This window comes from Colossoma macropomum, unplaced genomic scaffold (assembly GCF_904425465.1).
Source record: "Colossoma macropomum unplaced genomic scaffold, Colossoma_macropomum, whole genome shotgun sequence".
NCBI classification, from domain to species: Eukaryota; Metazoa; Chordata; class Actinopteri; order Characiformes; family Serrasalmidae; genus Colossoma; species Colossoma macropomum.
In genome coordinates this window covers 20,100,193-20,125,690 of record NW_023494799.1, presented here as the reverse complement: position 1 = coordinate 20,125,690, position 25,498 = coordinate 20,100,193, and the positions used below count along the sequence as shown (strand labels likewise).

At 39.4% G+C, this 25,498-nt stretch overlaps 1 protein-coding gene across 1 annotated transcript in view; it reads right to left on the bottom strand.

The window, feature by feature from the left end:
• The window catches only part of nav2a (neuron navigator 2a), a 343,940-nt gene that overhangs the window by 128,877 nt on the left and 189,565 nt on the right, over nucleotides 1-25,498 (bottom strand). The window contains exons 4-7 of the mRNA XM_036587379.1: nucleotides 15,712-15,784; nucleotides 13,898-14,084; nucleotides 9,413-9,552; nucleotides 1,257-2,385 (exon numbers count right to left, since the gene is read on the bottom strand). Of these exons, the coding sequence (XP_036443272.1) occupies nucleotides 1,257-2,385; nucleotides 9,413-9,552; nucleotides 13,898-14,084; nucleotides 15,712-15,784 (1,529 nt within the window). The remainder of the gene's footprint in view (nucleotides 1-1,256; nucleotides 2,386-9,412; nucleotides 9,553-13,897; nucleotides 14,085-15,711; nucleotides 15,785-25,498) is intronic.

Genomic DNA, 25,498 nt, shown 5'->3' with positions numbered 1-25,498 from the left:
AAAGTTACCTGTTTAGAGGATACTGCAAAATATTTTTTACATACCGCAGTATACCATATTATTGTCATACCGCCCAATCCTAACTCAATGTTGCTGTTTTATGTTATTTAATACTCTGTCTGGTTCACGTCACGTTTCTTTCTTGAAACTAAACAGTATTTAGTATCTGGACGCTCCGTGTAATGAGCGTATTTAGCTACTTTAATGTTACCTATTGCTGACACAGCTTGTATAATCTCCACAGAGAAGCACGGACCAATAAATTGGAACGCTCTACAGCAGCATGTGAGCCTAAGGTCACCAACCCCAATGCCAAGAGGGGCAAGAAGGGTATAAAGGGCAAAAAATGACAGCCAGGGCGTTACAGATTAGGGAAACTATTAAAAAGTAATTCAGTTATGTACAATTCTAAATAAAATAGTATGTTTGAAATTTTTAAAACCATTAAATGCTGCAAAATAGGGCAACACGAAAATTTTTTTTTTATTTTCAAATTCTGATTTCCTCCAGTGTCACCCGGAACAACCGACAACACGGCAGAAAAATGGAAAGAATGGGCAGGTTATTTTAAGAAGGTCTCAAACGAACTACATGATAAAATGCCAAGGTCAGTAGTTCTTTCAAAAATACTGAAGAAATAATTTTTGAGTCCCGGTTAGGCTTCAGTTTAAGAAGTCAGGTGACTTGAAAAACATGAAAAAGTTATTATTATAAAGTTTATTTACTTGAAAAAAAATATAGAACTTCAAGTTCAAGGAAAACATCTTTAAGGATGTCCAAGTATAAAAACTAGTTTCTAGAAGTTTTTAGTAGCAGTAAATAACTTTAAAATGTAATATTTAATATTTAAAATGTAATTTAATTAACTAACATGTGGGTGGAGCACCTGACATTTTCTGTGTGGGAAAATAATTATGTGGTGTCCAAGTACAAAGACTACTTTATACATATTTTCAGTACAGGTAAATAATCAGAGGTGATAAATAATTTTAAAAATATAAAATTTATTATTAATGTGGGTGATAAAATTGATAATCCTGTTTAAAAATGAATTTATACCACTGCAAAAGCTTTAAATATTTGCGAAACAAATATCTAAATATTGAATAGATTCTTGTAAATACAAAAATGCACATCATATCATTTAAATTCTTTTTTTTACTTGTTTTCTATAAAAATAAGCATAATTTAACAATCCTGTATTAATAACATACTGCGCTGTCTATTAAATTTGTGCATGCTATCTCCATCCTTACCTGTACATGAACGGTGCGACGGTGGCTGTGTTTGGGTGGCTGTACTGTTGCTGAGGCTGAGGCAGCTGCACACTGACTGTGTTGCTGGCTGTGGACTGTGTAGTACCTCCATTAGCCACCTGGGCGGTGCTGTTGGTCTGGTGGGCTTTACCCTCAGTGGAAGCAAGGCTGGAGGAGGAGGAGGAGTGGCGGCTGTCTCTATGGAGACTGATCCCTCCACCTAGCCGAATGCTACGTGGCCTCTCGTTGTCTTTGCCACCGAGGGCCGCTCCTGAGCCTTTCCCACCCGCAGAACTTTTAATGCCGGGTTTGGGGATGCTGCTGTGCGCAGGGGCAGAGTTATCCTTCTTGGCGTTGAGTTTACCCCCTTTAGGAATAAAGCTAGCAATTTTAGAGTTTCTTTTAGGCTCCGCCTCTGCCACTTCTGATGCTCCGGTCACTTCCTCCTCTTTAAACACCGCCTTCTCAGAGGTCACTTGATGCTTGGACTCCTCTTTTCCATGCTCCTTTTCTTTCTCTTTCTCCTTCTCCTTCGCCCTCTCCTTCTCTTTCTCCTTCTCCACATTTTTCGTTGAGGTTTTCTTAGCCGTTAGCGCTCTGCTAAAGGTCCGCTGAGCGATGCCCTTCAGGGCGATTTTTGGGCTGCTGCTAGTTAATCCGTTAGCAGGCCTAGCATTGCCCTCAGCCTCCTCCAGAGGCTCGGTGTTAGCACTAGCCTCTACTTTCTCCAGCACCACAGCTGTGTCTTTCCCCACAGCTGGAGGCACCACAGCGCCCTCTGGCTGCGCAGAGGACTTGGAGCCTCCTTTACTGTTGAAGAGCTTCAGCTTCTCCAGCATGGACCTCTGCGGAAGGGCTTTCGAAGGGGGTTCTGCGGGCGCTGGCTGCTTAGCCAGAGCTTCCTGCTTAGCTGTAAGAATGGTGGAGGTAGATGTGTGCTTGGTGCTCGTAGATTTGCTCCTCCAGGGTTTGCTGCTCGAGTTGGGCTGAGGGATGGCAGAGCCAGAAGATGAGGAGGAGGAGGAAGATGCCACAGTGCTGGTGAAGATGGAGGTGCTGACGGTTGCCAGGGACGACGGTGCATGCTCAGTCATACCTGGAGGATGGGAGGAGATGCTGTCCAATGATTCTGGAGGAGAAAGATGAAAAGAAAAGTGAGAAACGAAGAACGCTGAGATGAATGTCCTTCAACTAGCTTTTCAGGATGTCTTTAAAATAAAGGAGTCTTCCTTCTGCCGGTTTGTAATAGCTTACCACATTAGCAGTGTTAAATCACAATGAAAAAGTAAGGAAGAAAAAGAACAGTTTTACAGAAGACAACAATCTCTCCAGCCATACAAGGTCTGCTGGTCCTGAGCCACCTACAGCCAGACTGAGCACCATTCTAAAGCGTTTACATTAACACTGAGAGCACAAACTTAATGTTCAAAATCTTCTGCCAAAATCCTGTCAGTGCATTCTCACTATCAGGGACGAAGATTTCTGTAAATTACTATTGCACATGATTATCAAAAACAAAACGGGCTCAGCATTGAGCCCTGAGGCACTACACTTCACGATCTGAAATTAAATGAGAAAAATACGTCTTATATTACTAAAACTTTTAAAGGTGAGTATGTTTCTTATTGCTTACCCCTAAAAAAAGAAACAATCCAGTTGTAGTCCTCACATATCAAAGAAAAATCTTCTTTAACAACCAACTTAAAAATTGAGTAAAAAGTGTTTAACATCCAGATAGTAAGTTCCAGCAGTTGAGAGAGCCTCCAGAAAAGACTGAGTGAACCACTCACTGATGCTACTTTCAGAAAAACTCCCCTAGACCTCCCCCAACTCTCTCTCTCTCTCTCTCTCTCACTCTCTCTCTTCTTAGGAGGTCCTGACTCATCGAGGAATGCACCCAAACTCTTTTGTTTAGTACTGGATTCAAAGTAATGTAAATTAAACTTTTGTAATGTAATGTAAATTAAACATTTTCCCTCCTTAAACTCAAAGCTTATTGTAATGTAAGTGTAATTAATGTCAATTGTGAAAACCTTAAACTCTAGACTTATTATTGAGTTAATAAGCTTAAGGCTTTTGTTAAGCAACTACAAATTACTTCCACAATACTAATATGTAACTTGAATTGTAATATGTACTTTTTTTTTTAGAAATCAGAGTTAGAAATCTATACAGATATCTAGATTTTTCAGCTACACTCTCAGCAAAAAGGGGTCTGTACTGTACTGAAAAGGGGTTCTTTGACTGGGAAAGATAGTGGAACCCTTTTTGGTGCATTCAGATGGTTCTTTGAGTATTAATGGTTCTATAAAGAACGACTTCCTTGACTAAAGAACCCTTCGAGAACCTTTTTAAGAGTGATAATCACAACACATTATTAACATGGTGAAATTCATTACAATCCTGAATCTAAAAGAAATTTCACAACCTGCCAGCAATACTTTGTCTACGAATGCATTTAAGTACTTTATTCAATAAGTTTATTCAAATCTACATGTTACAAATTCTAAGTTGAATCAGTTTATTTGTTATCCTAGTCAAATTCCCACAATATAATACAATAAAACAATCCAGTGTTAATCTTTGAATCTGTGAGCGCGTTCTGTCTGTCTCTGAACGTTTATTCAGTGTTTTTCTGAAAGTGGAGAGCATAGTGTCCCACATCCTCCCGCTTAGGATCAGCAAGCGGCACAAAAACAAAGCAAGAATTAGGAAGTGATTAAGGCCCAATTAGCCACGGCAGCCAGAAAGAAATGGGTCAGAACCACTAATGACTTCCAATAGCTGGAGGAGAGAGAGAAAGAGAGAGAGAGAGAGATGCACATATAGAGAGATTCATTGATTAATATCTTGGCAATAACATCAGCGCTGCAATTGCAACACAGTTATCACCACCAGTAAAAAAGATGGTTCTTCAAGGGTTCTTTAGTAAAGAAAATGGTTATATACAGGACCATGAACAAACAAAGAACGCTTTGCTTGATAAAAAGGGTTATTTGCATTGTGAAAGGGTTCTTCAGATTGCAGAGTGCTGTGGATGGTTTTATATAGAACCTTTTTGAAAAGGGTTCTATATTGCAGCAGAAAGGGTTCTGCTATTGTTATGATGTGAAGCCTATAACAATAAAAGTACCCTTTTTTGGTCCTATATAGAACCCTTTTCAAAAAGGTTCCATACAGAACCACAGCACATTCTCTAACAATCTGAAGAACCATTTCATGACGCAAAGAAGCTTTAATCATGCAAAGGGTTTGTGGCATGCGCACGCCCCCCGGGCCCCGACGATGACGGCCGCGAGAGCGGGCAGGAAGGCGGGGCCCGAACACACAGCGGCGACGAACCTTGGCGAGGACAGCAGTGAGAGAGCCGCGAGTGTGGAGGGGGCGGAGCGCAAAGCCCGAGCTCCGCCGACGAACGCGGGTCACGCGAGTGACGTCGTGAGGAGGAGGACGAGGACGATGATGCCGGCCACGAGAGGCACCAAGGCGAGGAGCGAGCTGCTGCAAACCTGAATCCTGCCTCCAGCGTCCTCCTTGAGCCCGGGGTAGCACATACGGTGCAACAGTTGTTTGAGTGTTTGGTTCAATTCCTTTGGTCACTAAAAGTTTCCTCCAAAATAAATAAATCAGTACATTTTTTTATGAAGAACGAACAGGACAAGACTCCAGCAGATTTAAGGAAACATTTCTAAATATATTTGAATCCCTGCAATATCACAGAGCGCTGCAAAGAGCGGGCTATGTGCTTCTCCCGTTAATGTTTGGTCATTTGTTCACAGTTATCTTGTTTTGTTGGGTTAAATATCCAGAGTCTTCAATCAGGATTAAAAAAAGAGGACCAGGCTACTTATTACGCAGTGAATATTTTGAACGCCCATGTTGTTTATTAGTACATTAAATTTCTGGCTCAATATTTTATTGTTGCGTTTGGTCTCATGCTTTGCCTTATGTTTGCCCCGCCCACGGACACCAGATGATCTCAATCTGGCCCTCCTCAATCCAGACCACATTAGTGTCTGTAAGTCGAAGAGGAGGTGCTTCATTATGATCTGACTTGTTTTGCAGAAGGACAAAAACATTCTTTTCAATTTTAATGTTTTTGCCTTTTTTTTAAGTAAAAATGCAAAAAGGTCAAAGAGCGCAGATGCAAACCCGCGTATTTAGAATGGAAGTCAAATGCAAATGTAATTAATTCTGTTATTATATTTAAATAACGGGGCAAAAACACAGTGCTAACACTAGAACACTAGAAATCTAAAGGCTACATATCAGGATGTCTGGAGGTCATGTAGGAGTATAAACTCCTGTCTGAGGGTCAAAGGAACCCCCCCCCCAACTCCCCAACGCCCACCGCCCCAAGACTAGGCTGGTCCAGACAGGCCCATATTTAAGTCATTAATACTCCAAAGCTAAATGACCACCATCATTATCCCATTAGTAAAGGGCAGACAATTCAGATCATTACTGCACAGGAACCACCACCAAGAGTTAAACGGTTCTTTAGTAAAGACAGTAGTAGTCTATATGGAAGCATAACAACTCAAAGAACCATTTAGATGATTAAATGTTTATTGGTAAAATGGTTTTTCAAATTGATGGAGAATGTTCTATATAGGACCAAAAAGGTTTCTGCTGTTGTTATGATGTGAAGCTTGTAACAATAGCACATCTCTTTTAGGTGCTATATAGAACCATTTTCAAAAAGGTCTACATGGAACCATGTATAGTACATTCTCCATCAATCTGAAAAACCATTTCACCATGCAAAGAACCACTTAAGCATGCAAATGGTTCTTTAAGTGTTCATGGCTCTACATAGAACCACTGTCTTCACTGAATAACCCTTGAAGAACCATCTTTAAAAGTGCACATATAATCAGCCAAGACATGTTTGGTATCTGAAGCTAGACAATTTGAGGCGAATGATGATTTAGTCATGCAGTTATCACAGTGCTAATTGGTGGAATATAAGTTTCCAATACTTGTTAGCTACATTAGCCTTGTAGCTCCAGCGATAAAAAAAACTAAAGAAGCAAACTGCAGACACCAAACACGTCTGATTGGCTACATTTTGGGTCATTTTTCACCAAACTATCGCTTTAAAATTATCACTTTAACTCCCTCTGTTTCTTTTTGTTTCTATATAACACTCACAGTCACACAGTAATGTTAAAAACACACGTCTATGTTTTGGAGCACATCAGTCAGGATGATAAGATTGGATCTGTGATAATGCTGAGATAAGGTCATCCACTAGCGCAGGAAACAGTGTGAGCACAGAATATTAGGCCACACCACACGCCCTCCTCCATCTCGCTCGATTCTCTCTCTGTCACACTTCAGCTTTAGAAACAGAAAGACAGAAAGAAAGAGTCCAGAGAGAGAGTCCTGAAAAGTCACCACTTAAAATGGCGTAAAATCATTGATCAGAGCAATCTGAGAGCTGTGTGGGTGTGGCCTAATATTTTAATGACAACATGTAATTGACAGCCCATTGAAAGCACTAGAGACGTCTTTAAAAGCGCAGTATACGATGCTGTATTCTATGACGTTAGAATGTTAGAGCGAACACACCAGCACCTCAGCTTCTTGTTCAAATTTTTGCGTTCCACCTTAAATGGTGCAGCCGTTACATTTCGCTGCCTCAGCTTATTGTTAAAATTTTCCCGTTCCACCTTAAATGGTGCAGCAGTTACATTCCGGCGCCTCAGCTTCTTGTTTGAATTTTCCCCTTCCACCTTAAATGGTGCAGCAGTTACATTCCGGCACCTCAACTTCTTGTTTGAATTTTCCCCTTCCACCTTAAATGGTGCAGCAGTTACATTCCGGCGCCTCAGCTTCTTGTTTGAATTTTCCCCTTCCACCTTAAATAGTGCAGCAGTTACATTCCGGCGCCTCAGCTTCTTGTTCAAATTTTTCTGTTCAACCTTAAATGGTGCAGCAGTTACATTTTGCCGCCTCAGCTCCTTTTTAAAATGTTCTCATTTCACCTTAAATGGTGCAGCAGCTACATTCTGGCGCCTCAGGTTCTTGTTCGAATTTTTCTGTTCCACCTTAAATGGTGCAGCAGTTACATTCCGGCGCCTCAGCTTCTTGTTTGAATTTTCCTGCCTTAAATGGTGCAGCAGTTACATTCCAGCGCCTCAGCTTTTCTTTAAAATTTTCCCGTTCCACCTTAAATGGTGCAGCAGTTACAGTCAAATACCTCAAGTACCAGAATGGAACTGCTGCATGATTTAAGGTGGAACAGGAAAATGCATATAGGAAGCCAACTTCAGCCTCGTCAGCTCTCTGAGGTCTCTCCCTCACCTGATCTAGAACTTCTTTCTCAATCTTGGTTCTTCAGATTTTCTCCTCTTTTGCTGTTTCTCAGCCCTCTCGCCTTCTCCTCTAGCCCCTCCCCTATACCACTGTCCTGTGTACGAGCATAAACGCCCCCTGCTGCTGATTGGCTGGAATAGTGTTGTCATTCGAACGAAGACATCGTTTGTTTCTCGTTTACAGAGCCAGAGCTGAGAAACAATTCCAGCGTGTGCACAGAACGGAGAGCCAGCAGAATTTGACAAAAACTGGCTACATTACTAGTCAAATGTGATATTGTCATAATTTATTTCCATTTAAATAATTATGTGAAGTAACTACAAACACAGTGTGAAGAGTTTTACCTGCTATTTGCAGAAATCATGCCACAATATGAAGTGGATACACCTTTTGTGAAGCTCTGAAAGACTGAACTGTCTCATTTAGTTTCCTCTCTCTCTCTCTCTCTCTCTCTTTCCACTCAGTGCCAGTTTAACACTAATTGGAGCTCATTTACTGCAGAAACTTTCAGTGCTCTGTTCTCACACACAGCAACCTCAGTGACCTCATGTCCAGCAGAACATAGTTGAGCTGTGAGTTGTACAGAATCACCAGTTCAGTTTAAACAGGATCGTCTCACAGAGAGGAATCAGTGCATCGTAACATCTCAAACTTCACTATGACTCTTTCTGATTATGATTCTTTAGGAGATCATTCCTTAGGAAACAATTCTTTAGGAAATGATTCAGTGCATTATGAAATCTTACATTTCAAATCAACTTATGTTATGATTCTTTAAGAAATAATTCTTTACAAAAAGATTCTTTAGTAAATGATTCTTTAGGAAACAATTCAATGCATCATGAAATCTTAAATTTCACCACGACTTCAATCATGATTCTTTAGGAAATGATTCTTTATTAAATGATTGAATGGATCCAATTTCACCATGATTCAATTTGAAGGAAATGGTTCAGTAGGAAATGATTTAGTGCATCATGAAATCTAAAATTTGACCATGATTCAATTAAATTATGATATTTTAGGAAAACAATTTTACAGAAAATTACTCAATAAGAAAAGAATCTTTAGGAAACAATTCAATGTACTATGCAGTGTGTGTGAGTGTGTGTGTGTGTGTGTGTGTGTGTGTGTGTGTGTGTGTGTGCATGTTTGTGTGTGTGACCTCTTTTCTAAGTTTGTTCTTCTGATGTAGTGGTAGCTCTCAAAGCAGATCTCCACATGACCTTAGTCCACATGTTCCTCCTTTTGCTTTATTTATCCAACGCCACCTCTCATCGTTAAAATGATCAGTCAGCCTGGACTGTTCGTGTCAGCAGTACACTTCTCTAGTTTCAGCGCTGGAGCTACTAGGCTAATGTAGCTAACAACGGATTAAAGCTTATACCCCACCAATTAGCACCTAAATCATCACACACTCGCTTCAAATTGTGTGGAGATGTTCAGTATCTCTAACAGACGTGATTATGCAGATCTGACTCTATATGGACACAAATTCAGTTCTATGTTCTGTATGATGTCACAGGCAATGACGCCCCCCAGAGGTCAGAGCCACCACAAAACACCACACACACACACACACACACGTCTGCAGGTTTATTAGACTGACGACACACAAAAGAGAACCATGAACACATGTGTGTGTGTGTGTGCGTATGTATATATTTAGATTTAGATAGATAGATAGACAGACAGGCAGACAGACAGACAGATAGATAGATACATACATAGATAGATAGACAGATAGATATATAGATAGATAGATAGATAGATAGATAGATAGACAGACAAACAGTTAGATAGACAGTAATATTAATATCAGTCCACTCTCTGACCTTTGGGCTGAGGAACTGCAGTTTTGCTGTTCTTCTCGCTGCTGAAGGCCTGACTCCGACGGTTCCCTGCTGAACTGACGGACCCCCGGGGAGACCCCTCACTGCCCACAACACACACCCGGGCTGTAGGGCCAGGGAGTCTGAGAAAGTGTGTGTGGGTGAGAGAGAGAGAGAGAGAGCATAAAGAGGTTTCTGACTGAGTGTGCGCTTCACATTAGTGAAATTTAATTTTCTGGGCTAATTTAGTGAACGGCAAACATAGCAAGCATCCAGCGCTCTCACACAGATGTAAAAACACACCAGCAAACAGTATAGCACGCGATCAGGCTGAAAATCACCCAAAAGTCCAGAGTGAAGCTGAGCGCTAATTACAGTGAACCGTGTTTAAGGCAGCACTCCTGAAGAAGCTGATGTCAGTGTGTGTATTTACTCCACATGCAGGCCGTTTGAGATCGTACAGACTGGTATTAGTGAAGTTTAGAGAAATAAATGACAGTATTTTCCCCTGCGATGAGCTCCAGTGTGACACGCAGCTCTACATAAGTTTAATCAGCATTTATCACTCATATTTACACGCCGTTTCTGCCTGACAGCTCGTCAGTGACCTTAAACAGTGCAATCTCCTTCAGCATACGTCACAAACGCTCAGTGACGCTGGACGTCCTTCATAAGTCAACATCGTTACTGTAATGAGCAAACCTACAGCCACGCTGACCTCCTGTCACAGTAAACGGCTTTCAGCTGAGTGGCAGTGACCCTTATATTATTGATTAATCTGTCTTAGTCCACACAGCTTGATTCCGCCCTTTATTTCCTTTATACTTCAGTTTATACTGTATGTAAATATTCAGCTGCATTTATAAACCCATAATCCTGATATTTATCTAAAGACATTCTTTAAGCTAACTTCATCTTTTTATCTGTATGCTTAAATCGTTCTTTGCATGGTGAAATGGTTCTTCAGATTGATAAAGAATGTGGTTCTATATTGCACCAAAAAGGGCTCTGCTATTGTTACAATGTCAAGCTTGCATACAATAGAAGAACCCTTTTAGTGCTATATAGAACCATATACAATATATTCTCCATCAGTCTCAAGATCTGTTGAAGAATCATCCTTTTTAGGAGTGTAGTTGTGAGAAGATTTTGGTTCTAAAACATTTTTTTTAATCCATTTATGGGGAAAAGGTACATGTAGGGCATTTCGAGGCAAAAAAACGTATTATTTTAGATTTTCCACTATTTGCCTATCATCAGCATTCCATATAAAACTCAGAAGATGTGTGTAGGTTCACTGGTGGTTTTGGATAGTAAATAAAATGTCTATATTTGTGTTGTAGTCATGGCGACCCCTGGTTCCTATCACAACCACTGTAAACAAATCTGAACTATTTCACACCAAACCACTCTGAATCACTCTGCTTATATCTACACACTCAATTATGGGGGGATTTAAAAAAAAAAAATCAGTGGAATTCCTCTTTAATCTTCTCTCAGCCTAGAAAACCTGGAAGAGTACCTATCTGTAATTACATCTGATTACCAACAGAGGGCACAATAACACTTTATTCAGAATTTAACTGAAAACAAATCTACAGTATTTACATTCAATAGAAAAGTAAAACTGGCCCAAACAAGAATAAATCAAAATTCAATTTGTTCAATATGAAAATAATATTCCATTGTTTGAATTCTGAATTATTATTTTTAGTATTTGAAAAAGCAACAAAACAAAAGCGACACCACGCAGTTTATTTAAAAACAGCCTCACCAACAGTGTTGACAGATTGTGTGGGTTCCCACTAAATTGGGTGGGTTTTAGGTTACATGTATTTATTTAAATTTATATTTAAAATCTGGGCTGATGTGTTATTATTTTTGGTAGATTTTTAAAAAGTGTATTTAATAACGCTATTAATTACTTAATAACGCAGCTGAAATTAGAACAGACTGAAACCCACATCCAAACATGGTGAGAGAAGGCTGTTCACAGTCCACATCAGTGGTTAAAGTAAAGTTTATTAATGATGTAATGGAGGTGCGTTGGAGTCTAACATAATATAGACCATTCAGTTCACTCTGCATTACAGAATAGACACAGTTCTGCTATAGAAGGAAATTGGAATGACCCGTGATCTGTTCAGCAGAGCCTATAAAGGTAAACAAGTTTTAAAAATGTATATCAGGAATAGTTACACTTGCAATGTTAATGCTATTCATTTGCCTTTCTGAAAGCATGGGATAATGGGACCTATCACACCACAAAAATGTTAATGGGTTTGTGTGAGCTCTGCAAGTTATGGAAATAAGATGCACATATCGATCAAATACTGTCATTATTTCATAAATATTACTTAAAGTTTCTTTGTTCAGTCATTTCTTAGATGTTTGACAAGGATACTAAAGATTTTGGTTCTTTTATATTTGGCAATCTGGCAACAATGCTAACCAAATGTGCTAACGTGGCTAACTATGAATATAAGCTAGCCACCAGTTAGCATTATGCCAGTTCCATAATGCTAACTGGCAGCTATTCGTTTTTATTCACTGTTAGCAACATTAGTGTTTTTGATTGACAATCCTTTATAGAAGTCATTGATTGGGTATTCAGCACTGTGGGTAAAGAAACTGAAAAAAAAATACTGAAAAATAAAACCATATCACAGCACTCAAAATAACTTGCACTTAATGCAAGCACTTAAAATTAATAATTAATATCACACTGAAGCAGGAAACCACACAAACACAGCGGTTAACCAAATATCTGCAGTTCAGTGAGTGGAGACTCATGCTGAGGACAAAACACAAATCCATCTTCAATAGTTAAAAAAATTAAATTCCCTCAAAATGTAGTCAATCAGCCAAGACATGTTAGCCACGAGGATAATGTAACATTAGCTAAGCAATGGAAGCTTATTTCCCCATCATAGCATCATGTCATACAGAGTCAGAAACCACATAAACAAGTCTATTAGAGATTAATGAACAACCCTACACGGTCTGTGGTGATTTAGGCATGAAGTTAGCACCATGCTAATCGGTGGTTAGCTACATTAGCCTCATAGCTCCAGTGCTAAAGCTAAAGAAGCATGTCTTGGCTGGTCGGCTACATTTGGGTATGGGGGAGGACTGTGCATAGTCTCCTCAACTGTTTGCCACTGATGCACAGAACATAGCTTTGGTTCTGCTTTCTGGAGAACGTGGCTAGCAGAGCTATGTTCTTAAATGCATTCAGAACAATCAAGGATTTAAAATTTCTGGAGGAATTGCCCTTTACTGCGTCCAGAGGGTTGCTGAGGATGAGGAGAGTGAGGAATGTCAAGCAGAAAGTGAGGAAAGCAGAGGAGCGAATGAGTGAGAGAGAAAAAGAGAGAGAGAGAAAGAGAGAGAGAGAGAGAGAGAGAGAGAGAGAGAGAGAGAGAGAGCGCTAACCTAGTCGATTTTTTCTGGCCAATGGAAAACTTGAGAAGTTTGCTGTCAGAGGCACCCCTACATTGGAAGAAGGGAGAGAGACAATGGAAAAGAGAGAGAGAGAGAGGGAGGGAGGGAGGGGGAGAGAGAGAGAGAGAGGGAGGGAGGGAGGGGGAGAGAGAGAGAGAGGGAGGGAGGGGGGGGAGAGAGAGAGAGAGGGAGGGAGGGAGGGAGAGAGAGAGAGAAAGAGAAAGAGAGAGAGAATATATGAACATGAATTAGGTAGTACAGCAGAGTCGATTTCCAGGAGGAAACAAGTGCAACAGCTCCAGTCCAAAGTCTGGACCCACCTGCCTAAAGGGCCATTCCACCCATTTTTCAAAATTCCTCCATAACTGAGTGTTTGAGGTGTAAACAGAGTGATTCAAAGTGATTTGGTGTAAAATGCTTCAGATTTGTTTAAAGTGGTGGTGATAGGAACCAGGTGTCGCCATCACTACAACACAAATATAGACATTTTATTTACTATCCAAAACTACCAGTGAACCTACACGTGTCTTCTGAATTTTATATGGAATGTTGATGATAGGAAAATCTGAAATAAATGAGTGGAAAATCTGAAATAATATGTTTTCTTTGGGGACTATTTTGCCTCACAGTGCCCTGCATGTATCCCTCCATCATGAATGGAGTTTAAGTTCTCAAAACTATTGTAAAACAGTGTCTCAGACATCAGGCAATGTATTCATAACCATTTCATGTAATAACTTTCTATGAGGGAGCATTTAGAGTTGGACGTCTGTAAGTTTCTTTAGAACAGAGTGTTTCACACCAAACCACTCTGAATGACTCTGCTTACATCTTAACCATTTAATTATGCATAAATTTCCCTTTTTTGATGTCTTGTTATTCTAAAGAAATAAAGAAAATCTTTCAACAGGTCATCTGACTGTAACTGGAGAAAATCAGAGAAAGCACAGACAGTCTTAAAGTGGCTGAAAGGCTTTAAGATCATTCACTCATTTCAGTTCAGCTCAGTTTTAGTGTGATAAAGAGAAAATACCGGGTCATTACCTGGACTGCATCTCTGCCTGCACTCGGTGTGTGTGTGTCCCATGCGGGGGGGGAGAGTTTGTGCTGCTCTGAGCGCTGTGTGAGTGTGTGTGTGTCACAGGCTGCTGTCTCTGCTGCTGCTGCTGTTTGTAGCGAGACAAACTGAAGAAAAGCCCCAAAATCGCCTTCAGATTACCATTCCTGATCTCTGCAGAGAGAAAAAGAGACTGTTAAAAGGCCATATCATGGAAAACTGAATTTTATTCACTATTTTAAATGAAAGAGTGCCATGTAAACACTGCTAAAGCTTCAGTACAGCTCATTCTCCAGTCCATACAGTCTACATTTTGAAACTAAACTGAAGGAACAACCCATTTAGAATTTTTTGTAATGTCACCAAAAAACAATCTCCAGCATACTGTATATCCGCCTACAGCAGTTTAGCCCCACCCATTCACACTGAAGTCATAGTGTTTCAGCCCAGGTAGCTTTTTGAATGAGGCACAGCCAATCAGAACAGAGCTCATTTACATATATCAATCTTAAAGGCACAGTAAGAAAAACAGGCTGTTTAATTCTAAGGGATACATTTATGTACAGAGAGATGACAAACAAAAATAGATCTAACAGTTTTCAAACTGTACGTCCGAAAGTCTCCAGCGTTTCTTCTGAAATGAAGGTGTTAATAGTGAGTTTGTGCTGCAGTCTCAGTTGAACATTGATGTGAGGATTTTAAAGAGCATTAGTGAGGTCAGGTATTGATGTTGGGTGGTCAGTTCTGGACACTCCAACTCATCCCAAAACCTTTGAATGGAGCTCCATCACTCCAGCTCATCTCAAAGCTGCTCAGTGAAATTAAATTTTTATGACTTATCCCAAAGATCTTCAATGGATCTTCATCACTCCAACTCATCCCAAAGGTGTTCAGAGGCGCTCTATCACTCCAACTCATCCCAAGGTGTTTAGTGGAGCTCCATGACTCCATCTCATCCCAAAAGTGTTCAGTGGAGCTCCATGACTCCAACTCTTCCCAAAAGTGTTCAGTGGAGCTCCATCACTCCAACTCATCCCAAAGGTGTTCAGTGGAGCTCCATCACTCCAACTCATCCCAAAGGTGTTCAGTGGAGCCCCATTACTCCAACTCATCCCAGAGATGTTCAGTGGCGCTTTATCACTCCAACTCATCCCAAAGGTGTTCAGTGAAGCTCTATCACTCCAACTCACCCCAAGGTGTTTAGTGGAGCTCCATCACTCCAACGCATCCCAAAGGTGTTCAGTGGAGCTTCATCACTCCAACTCATCCCAAAGGTGTTCAGTGGAGCCCCATTACTCCAACTCATCCCAAAGGTGCTCAGTGGAGCTTTATCACTCCAACTCATTCCAAAGGTGTTCAGTGAAGCTCTATCACTCCAACTCACCCCAAGGTGTTTAGTGGAGCACTCTATCTTATTCCAAAAGTGCTTAGTGGAGCTCCATCACTCCAACTCATCCCAAAGGTGCTCAGAGGAGCTCCATCACTCCAACTCATCCCAAAGGTGCTCAGTGGAGCCCCATCACTTCGGCTCATCCCAGAAGTGCTCAATGCAGGTTCTTCCTCTCCAGAGAGTGTAGTTCCATTGCTTTATACTCCTCTAGCAATAAAGTTCTAGCACTAATCATATTGTTTTTGTCAACATAGAGAGTGAAGCAGTCATTCCAATAATGCCAATTAAACTAAAATAATACGAATGACAATGTAAGCTTATTGTTAACTAACATTATGTTTTCATGAAAGCACTGTAACGTCTCTGCAATGGACAGTGCATGAAACAGTAACTAGAGCTCTGTTCACCTACCTTCAGCAGACAGTCCCTGTATGTTCACACCTTTAGCTGCCAGAAACGCCAGACAGGTATCAATATTCTCAATCTGCAGAGAGAGGAGAGAGAGAGAGAGGCATTTAAAATGGTTTATATTACAAAAACAATGAAGAACTCAGACCACCTGAAACAAACAGGACAACACCACCAATCAAGGCTACAGTGAGCTGTTCTACCTGTAGCCCTATGCTTACCGCACAAGTGTGTGTGTGGTGTGTGCGCGTATGTGCACTGATAAGTTACTCGGATTGTTCAGTCAAAGCAGCATGCAAACCCTCTCAACATTAAGGGCGTTTCATCGGCCCTGTTGCTAGGAGATGCTGTCCTTATAACAGCACTGACCAAGCAGGTAAAGAAGGATTCCGATTGGCTGAAGGTCACACATGCATCGTCCAAATGTTTCGAATAATTTTTCAATTTTTAAATATTTAGGAAACAAGAAGAAAATGATGCATCATATTTTCTATTTATAATACAGTAAAGTATATGTGCAATAATACATCTGTTTGCAAAAAGATATAAGGAAATATGAGGCTTATTAGAAATTCATTCTGGATATTAACTGCATTAGAACTTTCATTCTTGATGTTCTACAGCTTCCTCAGTCATTTTAGAATCTACTACGCCTCTTTGCATCTAACATTTCTTATTTTTTTCTGTTTACAGCTTCATACTGATTATTAGAAATCTGTGAAGCTGTTGTCTAGGATGAGCAGATTAGAATGATTTAATACATTTATCTGCAATCAAATTACTCTATTACTGAAAAACAGCAAATCGAAACTTGAATGATGTGTATTGCATATATATATTTAAGGAAGCCAAACATGACATATTTAACCAACATACAGAATGACTTAGATATATAAGAAATAAAAAGATGTTCATAACAGTGTTTGTTAAGAATTTCCTGTTTGGCTTGTCTTTATATATATTATTATATATATCTTTTTCAGTGAACTGTAGATGGTCATGTTTTGGAAATTGGAGCTCGACTGGAGTCTTTGCTGCTTTATATAGTGACCTACACTGTCACAGCTACTACAGGAAACGTTTCAAATGACGCTGAAACTGCCCTCGAAAAGGTTCCAACATAATAAACGTTTAATTTCTGGAACACGCCTTAGGAGTACAAACCCAGCTGTAGCTGCATGACATCATCAGCGTTTATATCAGAGCTCCAACGGCTGGTTTTACAGAGTAAACAATGAGCAATATCAGAACACACAAACTCTGATTCATCTGTACTCCAGCAGGTCAAAAGGGGACCAGCAGGATTCCGAACAGTTGAATTAAATAAACCGAAACCTAAATTAAATCATTATTTAGACAAAACCTGCTCTTCAAAACAAAGAAGACACACTGATAAACATGAAGCTAAGTGTTAAAGACAAATATACACAAAGCATCAGCACAGAGCAGCTTTGCAATTACTAAACCAGCAGAGGGAGTTCAGCAAAAAGTACCTGTGAGAAAGTTCAATTTCAAAAGAATCTGAACTTTTAACAATCAGTCCAGATCTTGTTAAAAGGCGCTCAACAAAAAACAGTGATATTACCAGAACTGTATCAAACAGTGAGAAAATCACTGGTAAATTCCACAACTCCAAAACTGGTCTGGTTTGGTGTCTGTTTGGTCACTATAGAGCCTCTACAACACAAATATAGACATTTTATTTACTATCCAAAACCACCAGTGAACCTACACGAGTCTTCTAAGTTTTACATGGAATGTTGATGATGGGAAAATAGTGGAAAATCTGAAATAATATGTTTTCTTTGGGGACTGTTTTGCCTCTGCATGTATCCCTCCACCATGAATGGAGTTTAAGTTCACAAAACTATTATAAAACAGTGTCTCAGTCATCAGGCGGTGTATTCATAACCATTTCATGTAATAACTTTCTGTGAGGGAGCTTTTAGAGGTGGACGTCTTGTTCCTATCACCACCACTGTGAACAATTCTGACTCTGTAAGTTTCTCTAGAATGGAGCGTTTTACACTCTGACGAACCACTCTGTCAACAGTTCATTTATGAAGACATTTTGAAAAATTGGTGGAATTTCCCTTTATATACACACAATGAAATACCTGCACATTCATAGACTTTTACGTGTAGATGCAACAGTACCAAACCGGCGTTTGTTTCTGATCTGCTGTGTCACTGATCTCACACAAACACTGTCCAGCTGCTGCTGGGTGACAGCTGTACTCGACGGGGGTCACAGAGTGGAATTATGGGGCCTCTTCTAAATTCCACTGTCCCTTTAAAATACCCCCACCCCAGCACTCAGGGTAAAAATAACCAATCTAAATAAAAACATCTTCTAGACTGTTCACTGTTCATGCAGTTTATTCCTCAGCTGAAGTGATACTGCTACATAGTGTGATTGATATATTCATTATTAAAGCTGTAATCCACTGTAGGTCAAACATTACAGTGATTTACCCACAGTTACAGGGTTTTAGGTATTAGGTATTAGGTGTGGAATAAACTCGATATAACATACAGTTGACAGTGGATTACTGCTTTTACAAAACTACCACAAAATACAAAATGATAAAATACACCACTGATCAATACATAATTTCAGTTATTTAATAATAATAATGATCACCACAAGCATCTTCACCACCATGAAATGTAGTTTTTTAACAGTGGGTTATAGTTGCTAAGAAACATAACAGTCAGAGATTATTCTGAACAACAAACAACAGTGTTTTTTAATAATAAATGTGTATTAATTCAGAATTCAGTTTATATGTGAGCACATGTGTATGTCTATTAAGGCTTTTATGGTGTTAAAACATTTCTCAGCCAATCAGACTTTAGAACAAGGCTGGGCAATATGACAATATATACCATTATTGTGATAAATTATGTCATAATACAATACAGTATCCTTTTCTGAACACATGGTGTATATCGTCAGTACTTGTAGACACTGACCAACTGCATGTTTCATTTCATTATAAAGAGAGTTCTCACAATTTTTGATTTATTTTTAGAATGTAGCTCTACTGGCTTGTTTTATCTCTGTTCCAACTGATCAGATGTCTGAAAAAATGAATACTGCAATATACTGTGTATCATGAAAATTCATTGAACTATCGCAATATTATATTTTTTGCCATACCGCCCAGCTCAGCTTAAATTCACAATTCAGCCAGTTCAATTCTGGAACCATAAGAGCCAATCAGATTATAACGTCAGTACAGCTGATTAGATTTCGGAACTGTCAAACAGTTAAACATTAGAATGCTTTATTTAGGCCAACATAATTTCCTTTTGTTGGATAACATTCCAAATAAAACTCAGAAGACACGTGTAGGTCCACTGGTAGTTTTGGATAGTAAATAAAATGTCTATATTTGTGCTGTAGTCATGGTGATCTCTGGTTTCTATCACCACCACTGTAAAAAAGTCTGAACCATTTCACACCAAACCACTCTGAACCACTCTGTTTACATCTCACACACTCAATTATGGAGAAATTTTGAAAGACGAGTGGAATTCCCCTCTAAAGTCCTCGTGTTTTTATTTACAGTGTCTCTGCTTCTGCTGTGTGCATTTGAGCCTTATATTATAATCTTTTTACTTGACTGTTTAACATGTTAATTTGCCAATTTATCCTTTTATGTTGAAATCTCATTAATTGGTTTACTATCTTGTTTAATCATGTTTCTCCTTCTTAATCAAATCTCAATTGTTCTCTTAGTTATTTTGCCATTTATCTTTACTGATTTTTCTGTTAATTTGTTTATGTAGTTTGGTTAATTTTAGTTTCACCTGATTAAATTCCTTTTTTTTAATTCCTTTAATGTTGTAAATGCTCAGCTATATTAAAAAATGAGGGTCACCCTCAATGTATTTCAGAGTGAAAATAAAGGTTGACTGATTGATTAATATAGAACTATTTTCTTTACTAAAGAACCCCTAAAGAACCATCTTTTTTGTTTTCTTTCCTCATTGATTCCTCTGCTTTGTTTCTGACATTTCCTGTAACAAAAGCACAAATGCATACCTTATGGTTTCTATATTCTTACTGTAAAAGTCATTTGAGATGAGAAGAAACTGCATACATTTGATTTTATTTTGGCAAACTTGGTTTAATCCTGAAGTTTTTTGCCTTCATCTCCTGTAGAAATGCAGATGCTTCATTTGATGTGTCATCACACGCTCTCTTTGCTTTCACTAAAGAGTGGAAGGATCATCTCATCTGCTCTGGGTTTAACCTGAGCTCGTTTATCTCTTTCCTGGGTTTATCAGCTTCTCTGTAAGTCCAGCCCAAACAGCAGGAGGATAAGCATCTCCCGAGTGAAGCTGGAATATTCGCGAAAGCTGATTGCCATCTCGATCCTGTGAAGAATGCAGGCTGTGTCAGTGTCCTACTTCCAGGCCAGACCCTCAGAGATACGACTGTATGTTAGTGGGTGGTTGAGTAGGTCAGTAGGGCGTGGAGGGGTGGGGCTTACTGTGCTCTGTATGTGTATATATGTTATCTGTTTTGGAATAATGGATAGAGAGACATGTATAGGCTATCATGTAAGATGCTGCATCATTACTGCAGTATTACAGCGGCATATATATGATGTGTGATGAGTGTGGGGGGTCTGTTAGGGTTCAGACAAGCTGATGAGGAATCATATCCAAAACCATCAGTGAACCTACACGTGTCTTCTGAGTTTTATATGGAATGTCGATGATGGAAAAATAGTGGAAAATCTAAAAATAATAAGTTGTCTTTGTCTGTACTTTACCTCACAGCACCCTGCATGTATCCCTCCACCATGAACGGATTTTAAGTTCTCAAGACTATCATAACAGTGTCTCAGACATCAGGCAGTGAATTCATAACCATTTCATGTCGGCTGGTTCCTATCACCAACACTGTGAACAATTCTGACTCGGTAAGTTTCTCTAGAACGGAGCGTTTCACACCAAACCATGAACGACTCTGTTTACATCTTAACTACCTAATTATGGAGAACATTTGAAGAGTTAATTTGCAAAAACCGATAAACTCCCTCCTTTAAAATGGAGCTGACTGTGGTGAGTTACTCTAACACTCAGCACATTCTGAACCCAAAACACGTTTAGTCACTAAAGCCGTTATTGCTCACTATCAAGGCATCGCAAGTTCACGTTTTACAGCAGAAACGGTCAAACGCCGGCGCTCTTCTCCAGCAGAACCCCATAAATCCGCTCAGCCAGGTGACAAAGCACTGCCACCAACTGTTTCAGGCAGAATCTCAAACGGCTCCCTTCTCCCTACAAAGAGCAGCACACAGGTCTTAAAATAATGGCTGCTGCATCTAAACAGAGTTCAGTGTGTCTAACAGAGAACCACTCTGATTCAGCCATGTGAGCACAATTCATACTGGACATAAAGACCAATATTTGGGTGGAAAAAAGACAAAATTTCATAACTCGCATAGTTCACTATATAGGGAGCAGTGAGCCGTCTGAGATTCAGCCCTAGGATTTTCCGAGCTCTGATCCGATAGATGTTTAATATTGACCATTAATGGCTGTTTCTGTTCAGTTTTCAGCTCTTTACCTGCTTGTTTTATGGTAAAGATGTTAAATATTGACGCAAAGAAACACTGACACAAAGCAAGAAACGGCAGAAAACACTGATAACGCAGCAGGGTTACACACAGGACACAGGTAGCCTCTGATAAGCAGAAGATAGAGCTGAGGAGACACGAGGAAGGCAAGACTGGGAGAGAGAGAGAAAAAGGCAGAACCTGAGCAGGAGAACTGTAATACATACAGACAAAGGAAGCTCCAAGCAATCACATACACACTTCACTAAACCCAACAGCTCTGCTTTTTTTTAAATATGTACAACAAGCACAGATTATTTCAGCCGTTCAGAAACACCACAGCATTAGAAAAAACTTTTTTAAAGGGTCTGTATCATGTAAAACTAAAATTTCCTTGCTTTTTTGAATAAAACAGTTTGACACAGTATTTCAAAGTGCCGCACACTCCCCAGTCCACACAGTCCATATATGGAACTTAAGCTGCAAAAATAGTCGGTTTTGAACTCTTTTTTGTGAAGTCATTAAAAAACAATGTATTTACATATTTCCATCTATTCTGCCTATAAAAGTTTAGCTCCGCCCATTCATACTGAAGTATGAAGGGCAGCCAATTAGAACAGAGCTAATAGTTGCATGTTTCAGTCTTAAAGACATAGTAACAAAAACAGCCTCATTTATTCAAAGGAATGTAGAGAGGAAGGAAAAATGATCATGTAAAAATTAAATGAATCAAACGTTTTTTGGTACAGAAAACGACACAAATGTCATGAATGGACTTCAGAGGTAAAAATCAGGAAAAAGGTAGGATATTGTCGCTGTACAAAAAAAAAACGTATCCATCCACTATGAATTTTTATTTTTCTACAACTTGTATGGACCAACGGAAAATTCAAAATCACTTGGAATAAAACCTCTTTACATTAACTTACATCAAAAGTTAAGAAATGTTTTGCCTTCTCCTGTAAAGTCTGGCTTTGACAGACTTTGGTGCAATGTTTTTTTTTAATAAAAATGGGTTTGTTCTCTTATTAGTTTAGGGCATTGTGGTTACGGTAACATTCTGGTGGGCCGAAAGAAAGTTGGCCCCTGGGCCACACCTGGCCAGCCCTGCTTTACACAGACAAGTTCTTGCCAGCTTTACATGTTATGGCTTCAAATCTGTCAGTGTACATGTGGAGTGCACCATTCTCCCTTTAATTAGATTCCCTAAGACAAATGGCATGTTGACTGAACTATGATATGTCACAGTTACCCACATACTCTATCAGAGCTACTTTAATGCACTTTCCAACCATGTACAGTTGCAACACACACATGACCACACACAAAGAATAGAGGAGATATCCTGTGTGTTTTAACACTCCTGTGTCAACAGCCCTGAGACACAGCCAGTCTGGTTAGTGTGGGGGGCCAGGAGGGGGGTGGGGGATTTATCTCCGTGGGTGAGTGATTAAACTGATTTCAACAAGAATTTAAACAGTTTCACAAACAAAATCACACAATTCTTTACCCCACCTTAACAGACCATGTTTGGTGACTGATGTTGGACTTATTAGGCTGGATTTTTCACCACAACTATTGCTTCAAAGGCGAGGATGGATCAGACACCATGAACCACTAGAAAAACAATCATTGACCCATCGGTGGGCAGAAAAGAGAGACAGAGAGCATGTGTGGCCAGCCATCAGACAGATGAGTCAGTCAAAAATTAACAAGAGAACAAAGGATGGCGAGAGGATAGAAAAGTGGAGAGGATAAAATCTCCCTGCACACTTTGTCAGCCTCACCTTGGCGGAGGTGGATAGAGTAGTTTACTTTCATACTCACGTACATGTACTGATACTTTGTATTGATAAAAAATGGCTTGAGTGCGAGTACCAAAGTATCAGAATCAGACAACTGCTTGTAGTACTGAGTAACTTACAGAACTGCAGTGGAAATTCAGCATCTATCAGCACATGAACTGAAGACTGTAAAACTCTGCTATTCTTTTAGTCTAAAATAAAATGCTAAAGCTCCAGTCAGAGATGTGACTAATCACAAAGCAGCACAGATGTTGTCTCCATCAAAACAGAGCAAAACTGAACACAAAAATAGGGGTTAGTAGCTAAATATGAATGGCTAACTGAGCAAAAAGGTGACTCACTAATATACTCGAGTAGAAGTCAAAGTATTAATATTTAAAAATACTCAGCAGAGAGCAAATCTGTCAGTATTTCACTGAAGTACATGTACTTGTGTAAATGTAACACTACTACACACCTCTGCACCTTGCTGGTCAGAGTTATTAACTGTAGGTCATTTGCTGAAAGAAATGTGATAAAGCGAGAGGAATTTTAGCTCAGTCATCTAATTTTCAGAATATGTATTTTTCGGGCGAAAATACAGAGCGAATTTTAACATAGTGAGCAACTCTGTAGGTATTTCCATACATCAGAGGGGGAATTTGAGGCTCTGCTTGTTGCTCCTCTCATTAAAAAAGACCATTCAGATCGGGAAGCTGTTTGCGTTTCCTTATGAGCATGAACAGACTAGGACGCACCTGGATAAACTAAAAACAGCCATATACAGTTACTGTAATGTACTCACTGTCATTGCCAGCCTTTCAGCTCTGCTCCGGCATAAATTTTTATAGCTTTCACATTTTTATAGTCAGCGTGTTGCTTTTTAAAGTGCCAAAGTGAGTGCGATTACATGCACTCAATAATCTGATCATAATCTGATTTCTGCAGTTATCTGATTATTCAAATGGTTAAGTAAACAACATACTCTAATTTCTTAGATCAGAGTAAGGTCTAGAGTCTTTCTGACTTTCATATACGTGTGTTTGTTTTCAGAAGTTTCATGTTTAATCCGTAACAATCAGACTTGGTTTGAGTAGGCCTTTACTCTGATTTCTTTTGTTTTGCTTAGTCTGTGCATGTGCACAAACAGAGTGCTGTCCTGGAAATAGCAAGCAGCGTTTAACCCAGCACCAATGAAATGGCAACAAAATACTTTTGGTGTGATGCTGAAACTGACTACATGCTTGACAAGAATTGGAATATCTTTTTTCTAGCTCCTATGTGTCAAACATAAGGCCTAATTCTATCTGGCCTGTGAAATTATTTTGATTTTCAATTAATATTAGCCTCTTTCACAAGGTGCTGCACTACAGTCCCCAAGCATGCACTACAACATAATGTGTGCTCCAAACCCCCTCTCCCAACAACAATCCATGGGACAGCGGTTACATCACAATTCTACACAATTCCACACTAGTCAAATTACCAAACACACTAGCTAAAAAACCGATCACAAGAGTGAATAAAGTTACAGCAAAGAAAAGATGGCAGGTGTCTAAATCAAGCAAACAAGCAGGTTTAAAAGATTTATCTTTTTTTTAATATTTCAAGTTTTTATTCAGTATTTCAAGGTTTACTACAAGTGCCTATATTTTGCTGTTGACGTTTGGCATCTTTTGAATAAACAATGGTCAGTTCAGGTTATAGCAAAATGATATTTAACAATAAAATAAAAACACATGCATTCTCAGCATCATTCAGAGGCTGAGTTTGACACCCCTGATCTAGATGATGTGTATTCATATTGCCAGTAAAGTGACTCCATGTTTATAAAAAAAAGTTGCAGCATCAAGTTGGAGTTTTATGTCACTTCCTTCTTCTTATCTGAGTTTACTGGCAGGTTGCAAATCATGTAAATCATGTGCATGTAAATGTGTCAAACAAATTAATGACAAAAGTTACCTACACAGTGGAGCTAAGGGAAGTGTTTGTAATAAAGTGGCATTTCACACCAAACCTCGCTGAATCACCATAGAAATGTGCAGAAATTTTGAAAAATTGGTGGAATTCCCCTTTAAGTGCCTCCCCTTAAGAGCGCCTGCCAAATGCTGTTTAATGTAAATGTAGAGTTTGTTTTAATGCCAGAGTTTGCTATATGAAGTGTTTGTGTGTGTGTGTGTGTGTGTTTGAAGTCACTGAAGCAGTGCGGGTAGCAGGTGCACGCACAGCCATTACGCTAATAGCTGCATTGTGTACAGATCATTAGCTGAAATTGTTTTTGCTTCTGAAAAAGCTATAATAACCCAACATAAACCCACTTCAATATTAAAGGCACCAACTCTAAACCCACACACACACAACAACGATGAGAGTAACAATGTCCCGACTGTCTGGACCCTCTTATTACTGACCCCTCACTTACCCTCTCCA